General features: G+C 41.3%; 1 protein-coding gene across 14 annotated transcripts in view; it reads left to right on the forward strand.

The window, feature by feature from the left end:
* The window catches only part of LOC119214513 (neurexin-1a-like), a 206,128-nt gene that overhangs the window by 88,044 nt on the left and 91,306 nt on the right, over nt 1–26,778 (forward strand). For 9 of the 14 annotated variants that reach the window (XM_062566562.1, XM_062566565.1, XM_062566563.1 and 6 more), the window contains 7 exons: nt 3,485–3,688; nt 5,738–5,764; nt 10,347–10,469; nt 11,172–11,553; nt 12,612–12,802; nt 13,395–13,568; nt 16,287–16,406. In XM_062566562.1, coding sequence (XP_062422546.1) covers nt 3,485–3,688; nt 5,738–5,764; nt 10,347–10,469; nt 11,172–11,553; nt 12,612–12,802; nt 13,395–13,568; nt 16,287–16,406 — 1,221 coding nt within the window. The remainder of the gene's footprint in view (nt 1–3,484; nt 3,689–5,737; nt 5,765–10,346; nt 10,470–11,171; nt 11,554–12,611; nt 12,803–13,394; nt 13,569–16,286; nt 16,407–26,778) is intronic. The other 5 variants (XM_062566571.1, XM_062566578.1, XM_062566579.1 and 2 more) reach the window with 1 other exon arrangement.

Here is a 26,778-nt window from a genome sequence, read left to right on the forward strand (position 1 = left end):
TCTGTGCTGGTAGGACGAAGCAGGCACCAGCAGGCTGAGGAGCTGTCAAAAGAATTAGCCCGGCTTTCACTTATCCATGCATGGTGTACCACCCGGTGGCAAACTACAGCTACTGCATATGGCAGAGGAGGAGGAGGAGGACGGGGACGACAACAACGAGTGGAACGAACAGGAGGTGGAGCTTCAGAAAAGAACCACGGAGCTGTTCGCCCTATTTTTTGAGAGATTTTAATTAAGCAGACAAAGCAATTTTCCCCTTGCATCCCAAATGTCTTCCTCTTCATTGTCCCTCCAGTTGTTAATTAGCCCAAATATTAGTCTTGCGGTGTGGGGCCACGGCAGCCTCCCAGATGGTGCGGTAGGGGCGTTGCAGCTCATGTCCGTATTCTCTAACCAGATGTGGCGTGCTGGATTCCAACTCTGGAAACACCTGGTTGTTGCTTCATGGACAGTGGCTGCAGGCGGATGTTTACCTACATGAATCGGCAAATATAAAAATAAATGCTGATGATCAACATAGAGGTTGATACACGTGTACCCACTGTGCACCACATGTGCTAGACATCAATTATCAGAGGCTGGGCATAGTGCTTTGTCCTGCTGTTACTGTTCACCAATGGGGAACATCTTCCTTCTTTTGTTGTTAAATATAGTATTTAGTAAGTATAGTATACAGAAGATATTATTGCCAGGTGGGGGATAACACACAATCCACAACTTGAATAGAATAATGATACCATTAAATGAAATATAACTAGTTTCATTGAGCCCATTTATTGCTTTTCAGAGCGTAAAGCCATTTGCTATTGGCCCGAAGCTAAAGCCAAGAGGTGCAGAACGTTATTGCATAATTGTGAAATGCCTTCAAAAAGGGAACTGTAGCATTGAAACACATTCTAGCCATGACCTTTGACAGCACACTGGGTGTTATTCACCATTCACCACACTTATATATAGTCACAAATTAGAAAAACTGGTTGTTATGCCTCAAGCGATGTACACAGATGTGCAGAAAATTAGTGGAAAGCATGGAAAATGTGAATGTTAGAAGGCAGGGTCCTGATTTTCTGAGAATATAAGCATGTGTTGTGCACTAGAGGTTTGGCTTGGAGTCAAGTAGACAATCGCATTTTTTTTTTTAGTCCACAAACCTGACGTAAACATTTAATGAGTTTCACCGTCTTCGTCAAAAAACTATAGTTTATGGGTACACAATAGCTTTTGATGCAGAATTTCCACAGCTTCCTTTAAAGGGCCATCTTGAGAGACTCACAGCAAAGACCAAAGATTACCTTGTAAATAATTAAACCTAGTTGTAATTCACCTTTAATTGTCTCAAAGGGCTAAACTACCCAATTTGCACATGCTGAATATTTACCAATTGGGGTGTCGAGCGTATTCCTAAGTTTGGTGTTGCAGATTCCACCACTTTGAACAGAGCGCACGGATTCATTTTCCATCTTTGTTCTCATTTTTCAGCCTTAATAAAGTTGCCCTGCGGTCACATGGCAGCAGATGTGATATTGGCTTAGGACGACGCTGTTTGTTTCTGTACAGAGAATAGTTTCCGCTTTTTTGAAAATCCACTCAACCTCGCAGGTTGTTTTCACACATTTAATACCAGCGAGGCCATTACCTGGATTCTCTATACCAAGATGCTCAAAGGAGTCCGCCGCAAAGAAGACATGAGCGGCTTTGAATTATTTATGATATATCAGAGCCATGAAAACAATTTCCAAAAAGCCTTTGGGAGGTGTTTTCTGGCAAGTTTTGAAATTGGTTGGGCCTGGCACCCTGATACTTTCGGGACATCACAATCTTGTGACACGCAGCCAACAGCTCTACCCGTTGTGGAGGAACCACTGCGTGTCTTTCTGCTTTTAGTTCCACTTCTTAGTACAACACCCTAATTTGTTTACTGCCCCCCACATCCCAATCACTCTTTGGTTTCTCGTGAGAATCAGAGAGAAGTGTTGGTATTGTGCTTTTACAATTCAGGAAACCGATGCTCTGTTCAGTTACAACCCCCCCTCTCCCCCGCCTCAATTTATTTCAATATTAGAAATGGAAGTGCCTGGCTTCCTGGATTGGATTTTCCGACTGGAGCTCACTTTGCATTAAGGAATGATTACCTCACATGTCGTTCTCCGTATTTTGATATCTGTCTAGACTGAAATTCTCTTGTCTGAAATGTAATACACGGGGTGACATCTTGGATGAAGAGAAGAATTTACCCAGTTGTGAAATAATATGTTACAATGGGGTAATGTGTTACACATTATTACTTTTCTTCTAATCTCTATTTTTACTGGAATTTTTTGTCCTCTTAAAGGCAGTCCACTGACCAGACATGCCTTTTTATTATGTGTGTGTTGACACAGTTATGTACACTTTTAATAAAGAACACATTAATACATTTTCATTAATATGTCAGTGCATTTTGATCTCTTTTTGATTGCCCATTTATTTACAGAATTGTTACTGATCAGAGGCATTTGCAACACTTTACAACGCATCACTTACTCATTTTTTAGCATGCTGCTACTAGACAATGCCCTCGTTGGGTCGGCGTGCTAGCTTACAGCGACAAAGCATGAGGAGCCTGCTCCGCCTCTGCTGGCATCTGCTCACAGTGTCTGAATGCACCTCTTTGCTTTAGCTGCCTGGCAGGAAGTAGACAGTTTAGCAGCGAGAACTCGTTTGTCACACGCCCGTCATCCGTAGCATACCCCAGGAGGGGGTGGAGAAATTGAATTTGGGTGAGGAATGTGACGGAGTCATCCCAGGGGGATGGATGTGACATTGGCTCTATGTGAAGAGGAAGTGGTGATGAGGTGGTGTGTGTACATTGGAAATCTATTGTGCCCACCACTCTCCATCCTCCGTCCCTCCAACCCGGCTTCTATCTGTCTCTGCACTGCAGCCGCAGTAATGGCTTTGCTATTGGGTTACGGTTTAGTTACAATAGCGAAGATGCTGTTACACCCCCCTGCGAGCGTTAAACAATCTTCCCATCATTTCTCTAGGCGGCTGCCTAATGCTTTCAATAAATGCAGCCACCTTGAGCAGAACATCAATATTTAAGGTCCTTTTGCAGTTTGTGTTTTTGTTTACCTCAGTCGATACCAATTTGACCTGTTCGTAGTTTGTCACTGCTCCATTGCAGTTTAAAAATATATATTTGTTTGGGTTGGTTGCTACTTTTTCCCCTCTACTTCCACTGTCTGCCTCCATGCTGTTTTCACTGATGGAGGCCAACACCTAAATTGGCCACAGAGGGATTTTGTTTAGTCCTCAGTGGGTTTTGATTTGACCCATTGATTGTTGTATTGAATTTTGTAATAACAGTACTCTCGTTGTTGAGGATTCAGGTCAGAATGAATTTGGATGTCCTCTTTCAGTGAAGCAAAAAATCACAGAGCTGTAAAGTATAGGTCTAAAGAAAAGCATCACCTTGTAATCACTCATCTTGTTCCCTCTGCAGAGGCGACTATCCTCAGCTACGACGGCAGTAAGTTTATGAAGGTCCAGCTCCCAGTGGTGATGCACACGGAAGCCGAGGACGTGTCCCTGCGCTTCCGCTCCCAGCGAGCCTATGGCATCCTAATAGCCACAACATCCAGGGACTCGACAGACACCCTGCGCCTGGAGCTCGAGAGCGGCCGCGTCCGCTTGACTGTCAATTTAGGTAACGCCTCGGACGCGGCTCGGGACTGCGTCACCCAGAGTCACGTGTCGTAAAACACACTCGCTCTCTTACATGCACGCACCACGTACGCATTTAGAATAGAGGGAGAGGGTGTAAAGACTTTCAATGGCAAGAGTCTGCGGCTCACCGCTCACGGCCAGTTGAGCACACGGGCTGCCGTTGCCCAGCAGGGAATGCTCACCGCCTGCTTCTTCACATCAAGATCAATACAAGTGTATTGCTCAAAAGGGTATCGCCCTTAAAGTGCACTCATTGTTGTATTCCTTGCTGGTGTTTTCATTTGAGGGAGCTCATCATTTTTCAGAATACGACAATGTTTATTAGATCACAACTCCTCTAATGTAGCGATTAGCCAATGCGATGCGTCCCTTAGTTGTGACATGTGGCTAATCAATATCCTGCAATCATTTGTTCTCCTAATGTGCACCCAACAGCACATGAATGAGAAGCTCCGTCTTAAAGAGCACAGGAAAAGAGACGCTCACACCGACAGCAAAAAGCAAATTGAGGACACAATGAAACACCGTGTGGGCTTATTTGCTCAGGAAGGAATCCAATGATGCCTGTGAAAAGTTGGATATCTCTCAAACAGAGCAATGCTTTGCAAATGATAGCCATCTATTTCTCCTTTCCACTGGCTAAACAGAAATGGGCTCCCTAAGCGGAGCCGTTTAGTGGTGCATACAAAGTAGGCCGCCTGAGTCTTCTGTCAACCACAAAAAGCATGTGTCCCACCACAGAAGACAACAGCGCCACGCACCGACAAGTCCAATCATGTGACTTCAAAAAGATGCCCTCTGATAAAAAATAAAAAAAACACCAGGTCACTGTGTTTTGTTTACTTTTGAATTATCTTTGACACATTTTGGATTGTTTGAGTTTGTCCCCGGCCATCAGCCCTTGAATTGGGACTTCTCTTTTCCTCCTTCAGAACAGCAGAGCATTCCCTGTCAGGGTAGGCTAGTGTTGGTCTCTGGCTGTTTGCGACCACTTTTCTGCTGTGGTTGACAACACATGACAGGCAGGGCCAAATGGGATGGAGGGGAGGGAGTTTGATCTGGGTCACCTTCCTCAGAGCACAACACGAGCAGAACCTCAACAAACACACCGGTAAAAGAAGAAGAAATAAGAAATAGTGGCAGTCAAAAGGACATTGCTGTCCGCTGAAAATTTAGTTTACACCAAGTAGACAAATGTATTATGGATCATTATAGCTAATTTCTCTGGCTGTAATGGGCTAAATTCTACCTACTTGTTGTATTGCTACTTTTGCTCAATTCAGAGTAGAAATTACTACAATACAGAAAATACTCACAAGTCAAAGATTTCTTTCTTCATATACATCGAAGAATCATCAGCTAATTTAATTTAAATCATCAGGCTGAATGGCTCAATAGTAATAGCTTGATAGTGTGATTATTATCAGTGATGCATTTACGTGTGAGCAGCATTTAAATCCTCACAGAGGTGGAGCTTATTTTACGCACTTTATATATTGTTAGTAGTAAAATCGATTCTGCAACAATACACCATATATTATACCATATTTGAGTTTTATGTAAGCGGTCAATCTGTAAACCGATGAATAACATACAGCAGTCGGATTAATGTAAGGCTGTTAAATTGTTGCCCGAAAAAAAAAGTAGCAAAAGAACAAAACAGCTTCCTCCTGGCCCTGTCTGACCCTGACCAAAATCTGATGCTCTCAAACTGTATACAAAATCAGATCCTATTAAGAGTAACTCCCCTGTTTGCAAATCCTTTTGTTTGGACTCATTGTAAAACAAAGCGATACTAAAATATTGTACGACTCAACTTCATCCCTCACAATGTTCTGTTCTACATTGCTACAACTACACTGCAGTGCGTCTACTAGCTCCCTGCAGCTCGGGGCCATTGGTGAGAGCATCGGAGGACGGACAGTGTCTGTGTGTGTGTCCCCAGAGGGGTGGACTGTATGCTTTAATGATGTCTGCAGCTGTAACGTTGAAAGATGAATTTATCTCTCATCTATTCTTCCCCATCTAGATTGTATCAGGATTAACTGTTCCTCCAGTAAGTTACTGTTCACCTTTCTTCTTCTTCTTCGTCTTCTTCTCTGACTCTTACTGTTCTGATTACTACTGTTCTGTTCTGATTCTCTAGAAGTGTTGTTATGTTTATAATTTCTTCTCTGCAGCCATTATACCATCCTGGCACTAAAATGTTCTATAGCTATGCCGATGGAAGTTATATGTCTGACTTGCACCTTGCATTGGCATAGACCTTACAATTTCACCCTATAGTGCAAGAGCTTCGGGGGCTCCAGAGAGGCCTGGTGGCGTTGTGTGCGTCGGGTGTCCAGGAGAATGATGAGCAGGGGGGAGGACATGGGGGGGAGGCTCGAATTAATGACAAGCCCAAATATAGCGGTTGATATTAAATTTTTACTTTGGAATTGCATGTATTTTATACAAGCAGGATTTCCTCGGTCCCCCCTTGCAATTCAGTTCTTTTTTTCTACTTCAGTATTTCATGCTGTAATTTGATGAAGCTATTGGAGGCAGAAAGGAAATACAGACTGTGATTTTATTATTCTCATTAACCTGCCTCACAGAGCAGAAAGAAAAGCATGAGGGAGGGATGGAGAATATATCTCTCTGTGGGAATTCATGGTGGATGTCTTTCTGTTTGTTTCAACAAAGAGGTTACATTGCTATATTTTGGGAGGCAAATATCCATGAAATGTATTATTCAGGAACAGTGATGAATTAATAATTACTTCTCTGGAGTCATAATACGTGAGTTGTCTTCCTGGTTAATGACTCTGGAGCAACGGACACACTCAATATCATTAAATACCGGAATAAATACGGCAGCTTAGGCTTTATGATAGAGTGCCGACATCACATGTTCTATGTGATGACGCTCTCTCTGATGGTGTTGGATAGCTTATCTTTGCGCATGTGTTACAGAATTTGAAGGTCGTTGCCTGGTGAGAAGCAGAGACTTGCACAACTAATGCCTTTGCACAGAATCTCATGATATGACCTCTAGACGGGCTTTTGTGAGCCAGCCGGTCTTAACACCTTTCTAAATGCAAAATAGCATTGTTAATGCAATGGACTGCATCCCTTGTTTGTGTATGCAAATTCAAAACTCTAAGCTCTAATTCCCCCCCGCTGATGCTTTAAAAGGCCGTTCTTGGTTTGTGAGGATGTGAAGGCAGCATAACGTGTGCATACATAGACTCGGGGGGGGATGTAATACTAAATTGTTCCAAATATTTAACTGATTAACTTAATTTCCATACTAATTTCTTCATTATCTCTGATAATACAGTACCAATCAAATGTTTGGACGCACTTTCTCATTGAATTAAATGACAGAATGTGTCAAAATGTTTTCAATCCGTCAACATTTAATATAATGCTTAAGGGAAAGCTAATATTTCAATTAAATAGGGAGAGAAACAACAGGAAATGGCAACTGCCATAGACCCAGAAGTATTGAAATTGTTTATATGAAGTTTTGAGAATAACCAAGTTAAGTCAGTGCATTTCTACTTGTATTTGGTAGGTTATCATTTTTCTTGGTCCTTTTTTCTGTTTTAATGAATGTGTCTTGTCAGGCTCGGTGGATGAAGAAGCTCAGCATTGACTTAAAGAACACATCACTGTCAATTAGAGACCTTGGCTGCTCGTAGCTGTCCGGAGAAAACCTTGCCACTTTGATTCAAACACCGCTAACTGGCACTGAGGGACAACAGGCTCAAAATATGAACTCAAAATATCTTGTGACAGCTTGGCTTTTTTAAATAATTGATCTGACATTTCTGTACTTTTATAATTATATTTAACCTTCAATTGCAGGATAATCTCAATTCACAGTGTAGCCATGATGAGGGCAACTTAATGTAAGTATTCTCTCCATGACCTTCGGCAACATGTCAGGGCAGGTTTTCTCTCATTGATCTTTTCCATTCATGACTCTTTGTTTTAAACGTATGTAGTGTGAAAGAACTGCGATAGATTATTTTACATGGATGTTAAACCTGTGTGCATCAAGGGGAGAACTCTTCCAGGATGACACATATGGATACCTGCGCATCCAAAAATGACTTTTGATTATGAACACTGAATTCCGCGAAAATAAAAAATAGAATTGACCAATTGAATTTAAATCATCCTATAGTCCTTCTCTTTTACTAACTTAAACATCCAGTGATGGGAGACAAAACTGAAGTGCTCTAAATGAAAGAATAATTACCAGAATGTTCTCTTACGTTGCATTGAATTAGTTTGATAAAAATGCTCAGAGGTCCTTGTAATGGACATTAGCTGCTTAAATAAAATAAATTGACACCCCCAAAAGTTTCTGCATACTCAGGGCCTTTTGTGTCAAGCCATAAGATAAGTTTATATGACACCTTTGTGCAGTTATTGCTAACATTATTCTAGCCTCAGTAGTAATGGCAGTTGGATGAAATCGTGTTCAAAATGACCTCTGAATCTGTTCAGAATTGAGCAGTCCAAGATCAAAAAGACGCAAATGACCATAAACAGCAGATTAGTATAGATTGTTATCATCGGTAGTTAACCTCTGCTTGCTTAAACAATGGATTTACATTTAGCAAGGCATTGATTGAACAAGCAGGTTGCCGAGCGCTGTAGCCTGCTTAAGCTCCCTTTGCGTTGATTTCTGCATTGATGTCAATCAAGCAATAGTGGCCTGCCACTCGGGGTCTGCTGGTCCAAACCCTGCCCACCTGGGTGAGTCACAGTGGCGGCGCGGGTAGCACCAGTATTTGGCCGGTCGCCCAGCAAGCCAGAGCTGATTGACTGGATAATCGCGTCTTCGCATGCCGCCCCATGCCACAGTCCTCCGCTGCTCCCTTTGGGCCTGAAGTCAATGAGGCAGAGAGAGAGATCACTGGGGATCCATCACCGCAGATAGATCACCATGAGGGAGTTACTAGAGAGGGTTGGACGCAGCAGACAGTGGACTGATGGACTTTAATGTCTGGCCAGCACCTGGCGGTTTGGGCCACAGACTGCACTGCAGGCATAAGCCCGGGCCCTGCTGTAGTGAGTGTTGTGCACCGTAATACGATTGACCCCTTTCCCCCTTTCTTTTCTCCTTGGAGAGAGGGACAGGATGATGGAAGGCCAAGATCAAGTATGCTTTCAAGTCCAACTCCATCCCATTATTTCATATCTCTGCTCCTTAATCCCTCCCTCAGTCGTCTGGTTTCAATCCCGCCCCGGTGTTTAGTGCTTACAAAGCGGAACTGTGCCTCTGAGATTTACTGTGTGTCCCAGTACTTTTGCACCCTCAGATTTGCATACACATTGCATTGGGGCTTTGCAGATTGCGGAAAAGGAGGAAATAAATAGCCACAATGGGTGCAGGGGAATGAAGATGGGACCCATTTGAAATACTCTCTACAGTGGACAATGTATGAGGAGCCTGGGGATTTTAGTGATGTCACAGAGGCTAGTTCTCATTGGCCTGCTTGGTTATGTGTGCACAGCAGGGGAACATCAGGGGCAATGCTGCAATCTAAGGATGCTCCAAGAGAGAAGCTGCATGAAAAAGACAATGTGTTTTCCATTTCAGAGCCATGTTGGAATCTAAATTGTGTTTGTTTGGTGGAGTTGCTCCAATATGTCTCTGGGATTCAAAATGTAATTATTATTATACTTCATAACATTATCTCCCATGCTGCTCACTAGCAGTGACACACTTAATGCAAAAATCACATTCTGTATTTCCTTTTCTTTTGAAATACTGGATTTTGAGGGACAATGACTTGTCTATTATGTCTATTGATGGGTTCTTTTCACCAACAAGGGCGCTGTTCCAACATATTTATTTCCATACTACTATTTTGTGTTATATGGTGGACATGAGAGGAATCAAACACTGGGTCGGAAGCACTGTTGGAAGTAAACAAGATGGAGAGCGACACCCAGTAGTTTTGTGCATGGCCTTTTGGTTGTTATATGCTGCCACCAAGTGGCATTATAGGAGTGGAGAGATATCAGAAGAATTCAAACACCAGCTACAATAAAAAGGTCTAATGTGGCCATTTCTGTAAACGTTATACGTTGAGAGCAACACAGTCAGTGTCAATATTGTCGGTAATAATGACGTGACCTCCTGATTACTGCCTCCCTCCTCTTGACTTGAGAAAAACGGTATTCAGGGAGAATTCAGCAATTCTATACCCCAGCTGACGGGGCGATCGGGATTTGAAGTGCAAGTCAGAACCATGTGTTTTTACTAGTGCTGTCAGCAGTGCTCTGTTTGGCAATGTTGTTTTTCAGTAAAATAAAGCAAGCCAAACCACCACGTTGATAAGAGCATTAAAATAAATAAAAAATTATGGAAAATTATGGAAAATGAATGAAGGGACATTTAGAATAGATACAAATTTGAGTTAACTATGATTAATCGTGATTCGATATTTTAATCGTTTGACAGCACTAGTTCTTACACGTGTTTACCTTAATGTCTTCTGCCTCTGTCCAACTACCGAACTCATACACTTTGTCTTTCTTTCGATATGCCCCTCTCTATCCCTCAGCCTGTGTACAATATATGTGCTTTTTGTACCTTGTGCGTGTTGTTAACCGTTGTTTGGACTGTCCTGCAGGCAAAGGTCCCGAGACTATTTTTGCGGGTCAGAATCTGAACGATAATGAGTGGCACACAGTACGTGTCTTCAGGAGGGGCAAGAGTTTGAAACTGACCGTAGATGATCTGCAGTCTGTGGAAGGTACTTTTCATCCTGCTCCCTACACCGAATACTGTTTTTCTCCTATGAACTTAAATTACCCATAGGATTTATCGGCCTCCCAGATTGTAAGTAAGACAGTTAATCGGTGCTATATTGGGCTGTTACAGGTTTAGATGTTTAGCTCATCATTTCCTGAGTGCAGTATTGATATCCTCTTATTCATTTTAGACCTGCTCGATGCTGTTTGAAATGTTAAAACATATCCTTTTACTGAAGGCTAAATATGGCTTTAAAAAGCCACAATGTGCAGAATTTTTGGCTGTGCGGGAAATGTACCCATTTAAGTTAATTTACTTAGTACAAAAGTCTGTAGCTGTACTGTGGGGAAAAATATATTTTTAGAGATGTTCTGTTTTGTACTCGTCTGCACAGAACATTCAGAACACTGTAGGGCTCAATGTACCCCCTCAAGAAAATAGCAAGTTCTCATGAATGATTCACGGAAAATACAAGTGTAAAAGTGAAAACATTTTTTAAAGTGATTTGGTGGGAGAATTCGTTCAAATAACTGCAACAAAGCTTACATTAAATATTTGTCAGTTTGACCAATTTATTCCACCTAATGTTTTAACTGGCTTTATTTGGATGATTTTTAGATTACATTTTAACTGCAAACCATTGCTCTTTTCATTACCGCATACCCTCAATGACAACCTCTCTCCCTCCTTCTGCCAATCAAAGGTCAAATGGCGGGTGACCACACCCAACTGGAGTTTCATAACATTGAAACGGGCATTGTGACGGAGAAGCGCTTCATGTCCATGGTGCCGTCCAACTTCATCGGCCACATCCAGAGCCTCTCTTTCAACGGCATGGCCTACATAGACCTCTGTAAAAACGGTGACATCGATTACTGTGAACTCAATGCCATGATCGGCTTCAAGAACATCATCGCTGACCCCGTCACCTTCAAGTCACGCTCCAGCTATGTGACCCTCACCACTCTGCAGGCGTACTACTCCATGCACCTTTTCTTTCAGTTCAAAACCACCTCCTCCGACGGCCTCATCCTGTTCAACAGCGGCGACGGGAATGACTTCATCGTGGTGGAGCTGGTTAAAGGGTACGTGGCGGCCATGACTCGGGCCTTTTCACTGACATGTTCACATCTTCTATTTAGCTCACCTGGGCTTTTTGGCACCTCCCGAGTGGAAAGCCGTACCATTTTGTTACTTTCTGACTTCATTTGACAGCATGGTGCTAGAGTCATCGCTGTGGTCATTTACCGAGCCGTTAGAGAGCTTGTCAAACAACAATATTTTGTTGTTTCGACATGTCATGTATGTGTTTAGGGGAATTTTTGTAATTAGGTTTGAATTTGCATGGTTGGCTCACTGGTTTTGGGTCATAAGAGGGAGCTGCTCTTACTTTAGTAACTACACAGCGCTTGTCTTTGCACACATTACTTTATTTTTAGGGCAGGGTTACCTGCCACAAGGTGTGGAGACGGGTAACCATTTAAACTATGTTTAATTAGTTTTATAGTAGAAATATTTTTATTGAAGTGATAATCTCCATGTTAATGGATTATGGTTTTATAATGCAGCTGTTCATTCAACATAACAGTTTCCAAACTGAATATAATTCCTGACAGCCTCAATGCTTCTACCATAATAATTCAAATTATTTTCTTATCACCCGGATACCAGAATATTTACAGAACTGCCTGTGGGCTATTACTCTTTTTTTAGATCTTCATGAAGGCACAATAAATACCCAACATAAAAGGGAATCAACCACACAAGGGCACATTTATTCTCTCTGTAGTGCAGCTATAGTATGACCTTCTTTTAAGTAATGCCTGAAGTTAAGGTATTAATCAATGTGCCAAACATTAAAGTAATACATTTTAATTAAAATGAGCATGCTATCAGAAATTGCCCCTAAACCTAAGTATTTAAGACCAATTTGTTCGGCACAGCCCACAACCTTTTTGCTAATGCTGCAACCTGCCAATTATTCAGTTCCCTCTCAGACAGCTGCTCTTGCTCCAGTTTCCAGAGGTTTACTCAACTTCTTTTTCTTGCTCAACTCTGATTTATTCTGTTCAGCAAATCTCTATAAATAAACAGGACATGTCCGTGGTCACATGAACTCATGTTGTTAAATATCTGGTTCCAGTTACCTGCACTACGTGTCTGACCTGGGAAATGGAGCCCACCTGATCAAAGGCAACTCAAACAAGCCCCTGAATGACAACCACTGGCACAACGTGATCATCTCCAGGGACACCAACAACCTCCACACTGTCAAGATTGATACCAAGATCACCACGCAGACGACCACAGGAGCCAAGAACCTGGACCTAAAGGGTGCGTGGGAATAAGGAATTTATACATTACGTATTCCGGTAAATTGGGGCAGCAGTGGCCTGGAGGTGAGAGGAGCAGCTCCATGACTGAAAGGTTCCACCAGCAGGATGAACCCTGCGGGCATGGAGGCATCAAGCTATGCTTGGCTCTCACTCATTACCACCACTGAGGTACCCTTGAGCAATAAACCCACATCTGTTCAGTAGCCAACACTATCAGTGTGCGCGTGCACAAGGGAGTTCATTGGAAGGACAGTGTGTGCTAAGCAGACAATTTTACAATGTGTTATATGGATTTGAAAGAGTTATCAATTAACAAGATTAATCTTTGCAATTATTGTTCTTAGAAACTTATTATTATATACAGTATTATCGTGCAATTTAATGACGTTGTACACAATTAGGAAAATGTTTTCTCAATACAACACTAATGACTTAATTTGAACAAACTTCACCGTTTTTTCCCCATTCAATATAATGTAAATACCAGTGATGTTTCAAATGTTGTGTTCGTTACTTAAAGACGCACAAGCTTAAGCTCGGTATTCTGTTTTCTGTCCACAAGGGGTCAGTATTGCCATATTTCTGCACAGGTAACCTTTATATCGGCGGGGTGCCTAAGGAGATGTTCAAAGAGCTGCCCAAATTGGTGCACGCCAAGGAGGGATTTCAAGGTTGTTTGGCGTCTGTGGACCTGAACGGCCGGCTCCCAGACTTGATGTCCGATGCTGTGGACTGTGTCGGGCAGATAGAGAGAGGATGTGAAGGTGAGGAGTCGCACTAAACGCCAATTGTTGTGTTGTCTGCTGTTTGCTGCTTTCTAACTTTCTTCGGTCTCAGGAGTTCTCAACATGCTCAAACTGAAGGTTTGAATTGTATTGGGCTGAATATCTAAAAGAGGGAGCTCATAAAAGAAACCTCATAATTACCGTGGTTTCAGCCCCGTTTCGGCACCATGCAGCACCTTGATGCTGCTCCTGCCTTTCATTCCATTTCTTGTCCGACAAGGACAGACACTCACACACACACACACACACACACTGTGAAGCACGGCAACATGGCCACTCTTTGACAAATCATTTAACATCCATAAACTGTGTTAGTATTCTGTTAGAATGCATCAGGCTCTGACATTCCTCCAAAGGCAATCATTTCTGTTTCACTTTGCCATAATCTGATTATTCTCTTTGCCATATTTTAATGCCAGTGGTATTTCCCATTTTAGCCCCATTCTGTTTTTCTCTATGCATGCTTGTTGGATCTGAGAGCTTGCCAGAAGCAATCCATTTGAATTATGTATGAAGCCTCCGTTGCATGAATATCATTTGCCCAGTCTAATGTGTGCGCCACCTCCAGAGACAATATTAGATTTATTTTTCAACTTCGCTCACTTAGTTTGATCTCACAATTCATCCTATGTTTTCCTATTGATTTTGCAACTTCTCATGTTACTTCTCAACTAACTCAAGCACACCCTTTTCCATAATAATGTCTTATGTACTCCAATTGTAGTTTTTCCTCATATTGCTAATAATGTTGAGCTTCGTTCCCATTACAGACGAGATTAATCAGGTTTGCTCTGTGCAGTTCACTTGGCGCCGTCTGGCTCTTTCTGTGAGGAGACGTAGGCTTCATTCCTCACTCTGTCTCTCCTGCTTCAACAAGTCTGTGTTTCTGTTGCTCCATCTCTGACACCTTCACCCTTTACTAACAGCTGGTGTACTTTGCCTTTTCCTTTCCTATTATTTTGCCGACAAAAGTTGCATTGATGAAAGCTGACTTGCAAGGTAGATAGCTTTGTGTGTTTGATATAGAGTCTGATGTCCTTCCTCCTTTTGTGTTTGCAATGCCTCTGCCCGCCATGTCTTCACAGTATCTCCCTCTTTCACTTCCTGAACAAGATAGCTGCTTATTTTGAATTTGCCCACCTGCTGCCCGGGATGGGCTTCAGTCCCGTAGGAATACAAGTACCATGACCATCTTGTATCAAAGTCTATGGGGACCACCCTTTGATTTCCACCCGCATTCTGTGTGTTGCCTTAATTGGACTTGTTTTTGCAGTGTTGTCCAATATTTTTATTTTATTGTTGACATGCTTTTGCATGACTTTATACTCCTAATAACTCCTATTAACTTCTCCTGCATGAATTTCCCATTTCAAATAATCAAGATGTTGTCTTAAAACTCATTTATATGTATTACATGACATTAACATTTCTGTTTTGAGTCCCATGTTTACTAATGCTGTATTCCTGAAATCTAGGGCGCTATATAGATATATATATATATATATATATATATATATATATATATATAGTATTTGTATATATATATATATATATATCAAGCAGCAGGCATAAGCTTAAGATTTCATAATTCTGTATTTTAATTTACTTGACTCCCATGACTCGAAAAATTAGACCCTATTACCTTTGTGACACATTAACCATGTATGATATGAAAGTATGTAAGCATGTAATCCCAAGTGGTGGCCAAAATTGTGAAAAACAAAATAATTCAATAATTTAAATGTCTTCCAAAAACGACAATCATCCATACTAACCAGTGTCATTCCTCTAACATTCTCCATTTATTGAAACTGAAACCGACTGACTGACTGAATGCAGTTGGATTGATGCATTGACACATGTCTCATTGAAAGCTCAGGCCTTTACTGCTCATGAACTGAGCATCATTTTTCATGTATGGCCATTTACAGCTGGTAGTAACAGGCCTCCTCTGATTGCACTAACCACCTGCACAGGTGATCAGGGACAGGTTGCAGTTTGGAGGAGGAAAGGTGAACTACATTACAGTGTGTGCTGTATTTGGTAGACACATTCACTTGTGTGGTGTAAACAATATTAATAATCTAGAAACAAGTATATATCTACCTATATGTCATATTTGATCATATTTTGTGTTACTTGCTCAATATTATTGTCAATATTAAGCTTGAATATATGCACAATATATACTTAAATACTTAAACTTTTTATACTAAAAATTATTCACTTTTTTTTTAGAATATTATTTTAAGTACTGGTGTTTTTCTTTTTATACCTTTTGTATTCTTATGTCATTTAATGTGTTCTGTTTAGTTTTGTATTTGAATAAATGTATATTTTATTGATATATCGCTTTGTACTTAAACTTAACTTCATAACACTTAGTTTTTATATATCAATTGTTTATGGACACATGATTCATTTTTTTGTAATTTTTCATCTCCTGTTTCATATTAAGTTAATCACATACTACTGCAATGCTCAAAGGCTGTAAATCCAAAATGTAATCCTGACGTTGAGGTTTTTGTGCTAAAAAAAAACGTTTGATGGAATACAAAATATGTTTGCACAGCATACGTATGTTCAGAAAGCATATTTTTCTGTGTGTCCGGCGTGACGTTTAATTTCACCGCAGGTTCAATCTGCAGAATGTAATGCCTGTTATTGTAAAAGTCTGCTATTTGTCTCCATATTCAGGCCCCAGCACAACGTGCCAAGAGGACTCGTGTGCCAACCAGGGAGTGTGTCTTCAGCAGTGGGAGGGCTTCAGCTGTGACTGCAGCATGACCACATTTGGAGGACCACTCTGTAACGATGGTAGGCTGACACTCCCTTCTTTTGTTTTTTATTTCAGCAGTCATGCAACTAGATAGAAAACATGCATCCCCTCGCAACTCAAAGCATTAGGAGGATAATTCCGTCGTTCTCTGGAGCTAATTAAACACGTCCGGGAGAATCCTGGCGTTTAAATGTGGAGTGTTATCGTCAACAGCGCGGCCATTTTTATACTTTGCTTTCACACAGCGTTTGTGTTCCAGCTCATTATCGTGTCCCGCCGTTATGCTATGTTTGTGTCCTCACAAAGCATAATATTTGCCAGAAACAAGACCAACTTGCTTTGTCAACTCTGCAACTGATTTAAGTAAAGTCCCAACACTGGGTAACTTTAGTCAATTGGAATAAATCTTCAGCCGACTTCACTAGCTCTGCTTTGAATATACATTTTCTTCATTGAGGGTGTCAAACGCTGCTGCATCTTTGTAGGACAGTATGGTTTAGGATTGTGACATCTAGTTCTATGAAGGCTCATTAATGTTTAAGAGATGTACCACTAGAGGGAGCAACAAACATTGTTTTCTGCTAAATAAAACCTCTCAAACAAGTCTAACAAGCGAAACCAAATAATCAAAGCTCAAACACACCTTAAATAGTGAGCTTGCTGCATTAACTGATATTCCTCTAGTAGATAGTCTACTCTATAGTCAGCAGAAAAGTGTATTGATATGTGTTTGCTGTTAAGTAAATTACGTTTTTTTTTTACACAACAAAAAAATAAAATTGAGTTAATGTATTATAATTATATGTGTTAACATAGTTTTAATTACTATGAAGAAAGGCTTATTTATTACTTATTTTAAGAATTTAAACAATACAATTAGCCAGCCTTTCCTTGGAAATCATCTTATTTTCTAATGTATAATGTAACTTACTTTTAGCCACATTACACAATTTAAAAGTTCCCCGATATTAATCTCTCCTAAAGACAATTAGATTGCTGTTTTGTTTAACAGACTTTGTGCTCATTAATGATAAGCCTTTGAGAGAACTAGGGTAATGTCTTTGGCTCCTTTTAGAAAATGGTCTACTTCCTTATTCAAAACATGCACTGGGGACTTCTGGTCATTATTTTCTTCTGCAGCGGTTCTCACAGTGAGGGGTGAATGGGCAACGTGCTGTACTGCATTAAGGAGAAAGAGTGGGCACTCTGGAAATGACACAAAAGAGAGTTGAGAGAGAAGCATAAATGTTAATGCATTCTGTGTCACTTCCAGTGGCTTGGTAAGACCCCCGTCCTTTGTTACGCACAGAAAGTGTTATAGATTCCCGTGAAGCCCTTGCACGCGCACATATCTGCTCCCTATGATAACGCTAAAAGGATTCTTCTGTCCGTGAGATGCGAGTTGGGTGTAACCCCTCCTGGTCTTACCCCTCCTTGCCCGTTTTACTCTCCCTTGTTATTCCTCAGACCCTGTTTGGATCAACACAGGAGGCTTCTATAGTTGTTGAGGGATTTTTCTGATGGCAAACTCCTGGTGATCCTTCCCGAGGGAAGAGGGAAGAAAGGCAGTCTGGAACTTTCTTCCTGTAATACATATTCATCCTGAGAGCGTAGATACAGCTCATTTACTGCAGTAGGAAAAGAGGGCCTCCAAGGACACGCTGTCTATTCATATCTGAGCAAAAGTGCTCTACCTTCTGGTCCGTTTCCCGCAGCTCAATGTCATAATCCCTGCTGACCTGACTGAACAACAGGACGGATCAATGTGCAGGCCTTGGACATGCAATATGTAACCACAAAGATACATGCTTCCCAAGAAATTCTTTCACCAAGGGTAAACTAAATTAGTCCACAGAAAGCAAGACATCCCCACTCTGACGAGGAATTTCTATGAGCAGGAAAAATGAGGCTAGAGATGGTGGGGTTTTATCTGTGCTGATGGATTGCAGTGGGAATAGAGGAGAAGCAGGGCGGCAGCAAAAGGAGATGCTTCTCCGAGGGAAATATCACTTTTTACCAGATATATTTGCATAATCTGAGACGCAGGCAATTTACAAAGGAGCAATGGCTTTCTGAGGAGGCAACTTAGATGGTGAGTCTGCTGCATTAACTCATATTTCTCTAGTGGCTAATCTGCCCTCTCACAAGGAGAAAATCTCCATTCCTCAGCCCCTGGCCTGAAGCATTCATAGCCGGGATGCATTTTATTAAATCTTGCTGTACAATACTGCTCATTTAAAGTCAAAATATGAATTATTTAGGGCACAATACTGTAGATTGATGTTTGTTTGTCGTTGCCGTTGTAATTGAATGAACTGTGGTGCACCTGACCTCAGCGAAAAAGGATAAACAGCATTCTTCTTGCATTTTTGCTCTTTGGTCGAGTGTCCAGCGCTGTGACCTCGCAGCAAGATGACGACTCATCTGCGTCGGGGTGCAGTGGTTTCCTCCCAAAGACCTGCAGTTTCATTTGGGTTTCATTTATTTCAGTGCAATCCACGTTTCTTGGCTGTGCTGAGAATGATGGGTGCTATGATAAAGGTGTTTCAGAACAGTGCTGCACCTTTCAGACGAGAATGATTGGTGGGATGATGACATCGATATAAAAACCGTCTTCAGATCTTCTCTTCACCATCTCCCATCTCACTCTCATCCCTGTGACGTGCCCGCACGTTTTTTGAATGAACTGTGGGCACGGTGTCTTTAAAGTGATATTTTTAGAACCAATTATCCCCACTGGATACCTGCAGTCAGTGAAACTGGAGTAGAAAAAGAATCACACACTGGCCAAGATGAGTGTCTGTCAAAACATCATACATGTGAGATGAACTATGTTGGTTGTGAATGGTGTTAAGCGCGCGTTTAGAGTCATCACTACAAGCTATTTTAATGCCATTAGAAATAAAATTGCATGTCAGCTGAGGGAACAGAAAGAAGACTCAGTATGTGATGAAGTCATCACTGCTGCTGTGCGAATAAAAAACCAATATCAGCCCAAAGCAGAACAGTTTTAGGGTATTCTTTTAAGCAGGGGGGTATCAGTTGATATTGCTACACTCCGTCTTGTCTTCTCTAAAAGGTCCAATAATGTTTTAAAAAAATGGTGGCTCTCACTCAGATACCAAAGCTTGGTGCCTGTGTTGTGTATGTGTGTGTGTGTGTGTGTGTTTTTGAACCTTAACTCCAGTCTAGATCTCCCGAGGGACTTTGCCTGCAGTGGTGGAGCATCTGAGAGTAATGTATAGAGACAAACAGGATGGTGTTTACTGCTGAACCAAAGTGGGTCGTAGAGAGGCTTCGGTGAGGAGGATGCCTGGCCTTCACGCAATTTTATTCTCGCCTGATTGCTTCCGCCGCCTAGTTTTCTAGCCCGAGCTATTAGTGCCATGTCGATATTGTATCAACAATGGAGGCTGCATGGGTCTGGTCTGATCGTCTCTGCCCGGGGGGCAAAGAGGACCCGTCTCACTTCGTCTGTGCTTGTTCTTCTACCTTGAGAATCGTCCGTCTGGGCCCCAGGCTCCGTATCCAGTGTGTGGTCTGCATTAGACACGGGTCTGATTTTTCTCAAGCGCATACAGAAGACAGAGAGAGGACTTTATTTCTATCATGAGGCCCCTCATCTGGAGACAAAGGAACACGCACGTCTGTTGCATCAGTCCTCAAAAGCAAGCGTTCAAATAAATGATTAAAAAAGAATCGAATAGTGTACAGAAAATGAAAACAATCTTTCTGCAGACTGGGGCTGGGTTTTCTTCTCTTTCGTAACAGATTATTGTGTTACAAGCAGCAATGCATCACACCCAATGTGTAAATGTTTTGTAGCATGTAGTAGCATTTCTATTCTGCATGAACAACATTTTATTCCCAGATTAGCTTCTTTTAACTCTTCAGGCATCTGCCTTAAATGGTCTTTATTATGCAGCAATTGGGTTTTAGTAGTGTCATGACGGTCCTCTGGATTTAACATGAAGATAAACAATCACACACACACACACATATGCACACACGCTAGCAGGCAGGAAGTACAGCAGACAGTTTTGTCCCTGTCCTCTGCGGTGGCGTGACCCTAGCCCACTTAGTTTGGTTTGGATCAATACAAGGGGGAACTCAGTCCAGTAGTGAGGCCGAGGGGATAAGAAGCAGTGCAGTAAACAGCCTGCTCTCACATGGAAGTAATGTCCCGTTTGCCTGGGCTGGGGCCCCCTTTTAATGCAGCTCAGCGAAACAAATGAATGGGTCTGAAAAAATTGTGTATTGAAAGCTTGACCTAGCTGAGGACAGCCAGTGTGTCTCCAGATATGAGAGAATAAGTCTTAAGTGCTTTTGTCTTTTTTCTTGGTAAACATTCACGCAAATGTGAACACAGGCTTTTTTAAAGCACGTTGAATGTAATGTTTTAACTGATTGTTATGCTTTTAAAATGCACAAGCAAATTGAATGTTATCAAAAACATGTATCTACATACACAAAAAGAGAGTAAAATCAATTATTCATCATACTCTTCTCTACTATGTAATGAAGACCCCCTTTTGAAATGAACCGTATACAGTAGAGTCTTAATCCACCATCACACAATTATATATGAGTTTGCTTAATTCACATACATTCACAGCCGGTTGCCGTTGGAGTTGAAATGTTCCTCGATATTTTGCATAATTCTTGAGCTATAGAATAAGGCTTTACTGTTGGCGTCTTCTTGCTGTCCCCCTTTTACTCGCCACTTTTGTCTACTTACAACTCTAAAATACAAGTGGTCACTGTCTGGCCTAATTATTTTTCAATAATTCCCTCGTAAACTGGCTGAGTGTCTACATTTAAATGGGTTTCTGTGCCAGGAAGCAGTGGGTAAGGCCTGTTGGCATGGAAACCAGGTCTCCGTACCTCCTACTGTGGATGCTGTAACTTGTCTGTAACTTTGCCCAAGCAGTGCTATCCCTGCAGAAAGGGGTGTATAATTAATTACATGGCACGAGAGACAACGGAATGATCATCAAGTTGCTTCACACCCCTGAGTTGATACTATTTTAAACCTATTATACACCTGCTGATGGTGCTGTTCTTATGGTGTGACGGAGCTCTGGTGTGCCTCTTTATTGAGGTGTAACGGATCATAAAGGACAGCGTTCAGATTGTATTATGGATCAGTCACCGTTCAGATCAAATATCTGATCTGCATAAAATGATCAAAGGCAGATTATTGATGATTCAAATTAGCGTATGCAGATAACTTTATTATAGCAGCAGGTCTAAAAAGGCTTAGAAACATCCTTTCAACCAAAACCAAATTCTACATCTTTTAATATGTCAATATCTTAGTTTTTTCATAAAAGCACACAATTCAAATGATTAATGAAATTAACAATAAAAATCTTTCATTGATTAAAATAATATAGAGTAATAGTTGTAATGATGTGTAATTAGCTGCTTTAAGCGCAGTGTAAACCAGTCTTAATGTATTTATGTTGCAGGATTACTAGATTATTTCAAGTTTCTCACTAACACTACATTTTATGAGATTGCGTGTGAACACATCCTAATAACGTTAGAATTTATCTGGGCCCCAAGCTGATTTTCACCAAACCGAGGCTCGGCGCATCATATTGTAATCTAAGGACGACTTGCTCTCTTTCGGCCAATTTAAACACAAATTGGTTGTTTAAAATAAATCCTCCTATCCTCTAGTCCTCGACAATACCAACTTAGTTGTGTGGAGCAGTCCTCTTGCTTTTTCAACATTATCTTTGTCCGGATGAACAGTATTCGGTCAGATCAGAGCAGTGCACCAGCATTCAGCACATTCAGTTGTATTTGTTGTAATCAGAATCTCATCTAGATCTCATCACAGCGCAGTGGTGCCTAATCTTTGAGGTTGTATTTATTAATTAGTTGCCTGGAGAGGAATGCTGACAGGAAATAAGAAGCTCTTCTTCCTCCACAAGACAATACTAATTAAAGTGTTGAGTAGAAAACTGAGAAACTACCCTGCTGGGTGATACAATGGCACTGTGAACATTCCCCTCAGGCTATGGAACACAACTGTGGGCAACAGTGTTACACATCCCTAAAGAATGTAATGATAGCAGGCGTACTAAACTATTTAAAAACTTTTGATTGCTTCGGTTGACATTCTGTAATTGATTGCATAGTCGGAAGTCATTCCAGAGAAAATTAAATCACTTTATATTAGAATTACAAATGTTGATGCTGATGGGACAGTGTAATCAAAACATGCAGTAAAGAAGATAATATTTCCTAAAAAACCCACCTTTGACAGGTCAGAGGTCATAGTTATCATCACAGTAACAGCATGCGTGAAGGCATTGCTCTGATGGCTTTGCATCTCTCTGCCAATCAATAACCGCCAACCGATACATGCTACAACATCTCAAGATCAAAGCCAATTTCCTCTTTCTTATTTGCCACCTGATTAAAGTGAAAGGGATGAGCCCCAAAGTTTGCTGCCATCAGGGCTGACCTTTTACGGTGGGCCAACTATTCTCTATTTAGGTTTCGTTAATATGTTATTTGAACTGTTTAACTGGGTTCACGGTTAATCAGTCACTCCCCAGCATCACTTTGACACATACCAATCTTTTTCTTGCTGGTCTTTTTTCATGGCACTTTGTCGCATGTTTTCCGTGTTATCACAGGAAAAAAAAGAACACATTTCACTACGGTAAAGTGAAATGTATTTGTCTACCAGACTTGAGTGTGGAGATGTTACACAGGGAGCCTCTGCTTATGCAGTCGTCCATGTGGAGAAAGACCATTCACTTTGCGTGCCATTTTGTCTAATTTGTCCCAAACCCCACACAGCGACACCCATAACAAAGCCAGATTCCCCTACAGACTTCTACATCTGCCTGGAAGCTGATGTGCAAGACCACTGGTGTCTAAGATGCAGCTGGCTGGGAGGATTGCATGTTGCCCTCCTCTGACTTCTAAACGCACTTTCTGTGTTTTTGATGTCTCGGAGGGCAGCGGCAACACATCATTCAGCCTTTCTTCATGACACCCCCTGGCTTTTATCTTATAAACCAGTCAAAAGCAAATCCAAAGATCTTGGCCTTGTTTGCCATCACAATCTCCCGTAGCAGTACATAAACCCTCACAAGAATGTGTTACCTCAGCCCTTCTCCTTAAATGTGTGTTGGAGGCAGGTTCTCCCCTGCCATCTGCTTTTCAAAGCAGCGTTTAGACTATGAAATGAAGTTCCCCATCTTCTTTTTCTTCTCTACCATCAATCTTTTCTTAAACTCACCCTTATGCCTCCCTACCACGCAGCCAAATAGGCTCAGCTCCTTCTCTTCCCTTTGTTATGTCAGAATGTGGTCAGAAGTACCGACTTTGATTATTCTGCAGCAACAGAATAGTTTGCTCCACGCAGTTTAATCTTTTGTTTCAACCCAGCATCAAAATGCTTAAGCTGCATGCACTCATGCGCATTGACATGAAGGTGAGAGCCAGGAGAGACTAGTCAACTCCCAGTACTGCTCTCTGAAGTTAATATCATGCATATCACTGAATTGGTGTTAATTTAATAATTCAAACCCAATGTAGTAATTCAAGTACACAGAAATTAATCATTATAATATCACATTTCCTCTAGTTGATGTTGAATGGAGTTTAAACTTGTCTAAACCTTGTCTGATTAATGCTGGAAAAGAAAAATAATGGTGTAGTGCCCATTGATGTGTGTGAAGAAGATGCTTTTATTATTGACTCCATGTAGTGAATTCAAGCCCTTACTGCAGAATACGTATACGTAAACAGCCATATTTCTGTAGTTTTCAAACCAGAATATGAGGGTGGTATACATCTCCAGAGTACAGCATATTCTTTTCTAATGCTTTATTTTGAAAAGGAATACATTTATTTCAAAAGTAGTTGAAGCAGTTTTTTTTTTTTTATAAGTAGCCTACTTTTATATCTAGAAGATACCATTTTTTCCATTAAACCTCTGCCATCCCAGTTAGCTGGAGCAGCGTCAGAGTGGTGCGTTAACAAAGGAGCTTTGGACTCCTAATGGGAGACACAGTCCGTCCTTGACCTGTTCAGGACGAAGAGCACCGAGAAAGGAACTGATCCATTTCGGATGGATTTTTGGAAAGACTGAGACGGACGCAGTGCCCCGGTGGCTCACTGCATGTTGGAAACTGTCAGAAGAGATAGAAAGAAACGCTCAGGAAAGCTGCCGACCTTCGAACCCCATTTCTCACTGACAGTTAGGACCCTCCCACTGACACACACACACACACACACACACACACAGTATGCGTGTAATCAAGCAGGCACACACACACACACTTTATTTGCACTTAGGTTCAAGGATTTGGGAATTTTATTTTCACTATGCTTGATCTTAATGGGTATTTAAATGGTTTATGGAAATTAATAGCAATAATATAGCATTGTTTATGCATTTGGAAAAAAAAGAAAATACACATCAGTTCGACTGCAAATCCTCCTTCGCCAGCCACCTGATGTACAGTTAAAAATAAATCTCTTTATCTGCCATATATGTCATTTTGGCTCGCTCCAGCCGTTGAAGCAAGTGTGTGCATGTTAGTATCTTTTCTAATGCATTTGTGTTTATGATCAATAAGAAAAGTCATTATTTGATCACAACTATGTCACTGCACTTTTATGATATATGTTGTATAAATACTGCATCAATGAAATGGAGTAGCGTTGAGTTAAATGAATGAAATAAATAACGAGACCAACAAACCAAAATAAATGCTGCAGTATGTGAACACTAAAATCAAACAAAACAACATTAGGCATTAACAATATCAAAAGAGTGTTTATAAATTAGCCTTTTCTTTTACTTAAATTAGTAGCTCCATTAAATGAATCGTAATGTCTTAAGTCATGTGAGAAAAAAAATAGAGTAAGGATGAATGCGTTTTAATGTGGAGTTTTGGTTTCTTTGTTTTGCTGCAAGTAAAGATGAAGTCATCCCATAATACCACCACCCAGTTCCATTTGCGGATTGAATTTAACAACACTCATTTTGCATTAATTTCCTATTAGGGGTTCGTTTTATCAGCCCGAGTGGTGTTATTTATGTAGTCTTCATAGCTTGCATAATGAACAGTGCAGCACACATCTCTATGTGGTGTGTGAGGGCTGCTGCATCTCCCCTAAACCATGTAGCTGATTATTCTAGGCCTAAAGTGCACGCATCACTGACTGCGACGGCTGCACATGCATGATGGATAGATGTTCATAGAAAGAGCTAATCACACGACGGGGGTCGTCATGGCCGCACTGATTTAATCCTTAAGCTGCTTGGCTCTGCAGCCAGAGGTGATGAGATGATGTTGCACTAGAAATCATCCAGTTGATGCCTTATACATTGTGTTCAGAGTTACCTTCACCCACTCTACCTGATACAGAAGCATAATCTGTAAGACAGGTTCTCGGGGGGAACGTGCTCCGCCCACACAAACGGTATCGTCACTGTGATCGGCCCGTGTGCTGCACAGCTTGTGTGTTTGTATTGAGTGTTGCCTCCCTGTATCTGTCTGTTCCTATCATGCTACATCTCGGGGTGACTAAGACAGAACTCTGATTCTATTTCCGTACACTTGCATACATTAGCATCAGCGCACTGTGTTCCCGACTGTCTTTCTGTCAAGATTGCTCAGCATGTTTGACCGAGTAATGAAACGTTTGATGTTCACAGTTTACCCCCGTTGTAGAAAAAGCTTAGGTTTAACAATTAAATGGCAATGAATGGCAGTGATAATGTTGATGCAATATCTTTCTGATGAAAGGCTGACACGGTTACTGATGTAGCTGTAACCGTTGCTTCTCCACTGGCTTCCTTATGTGCATCTAAGTAGTCAAGGGTCGCTTTTATCCATCTCCATTTCCCACCATGTTTCCATTCTTTTCATTTTTCTCCTTCTCCTCCTCATATTTCTATCGTTGTCCTTCGAATGCTTCTTTTTTTGTTATGGAAGCATTCAAACACCCTCTTGTATAAGGACGCATATGCTTTGCCTGACACAGATGTGTCACTTCAGCACACAACAGGTATACCAGGGGCATGCATGGCTTGGCCTTCATGCGGCATCTGCCCTCAGGCCCTCAAGTTTCATCTGATGTACTAAACTGCACCTGAATAGAAAACAGTTAGCTGCTGTAATCTTGCTTGCTTAAATTCATTAGATGTGTTTTTGCAGTAGATATCACAGTGGCTCTCGGGGAGGAGAAATATTGCTCTTATCGTGGTTCTAAGTGGCCATTTCTCTCTAAAGAGTCAGTCCAGGTGTCGCCTGATAGACCTTTAACTGATTTCAAGGGCTTGCTCTAGTTGGGTCAGGCACTCTTAGACCCCAATCTGCAGCTTTCCCTCCACTATTCCTCCACTCCTCCAAAAATCATCTGATCAGTGGA

Source organism: Pungitius pungitius, chromosome 13, assembly GCF_949316345.1.
Source record: "Pungitius pungitius chromosome 13, fPunPun2.1, whole genome shotgun sequence".
Taxonomy (NCBI): domain Eukaryota; kingdom Metazoa; phylum Chordata; class Actinopteri; order Perciformes; family Gasterosteidae; genus Pungitius; species Pungitius pungitius.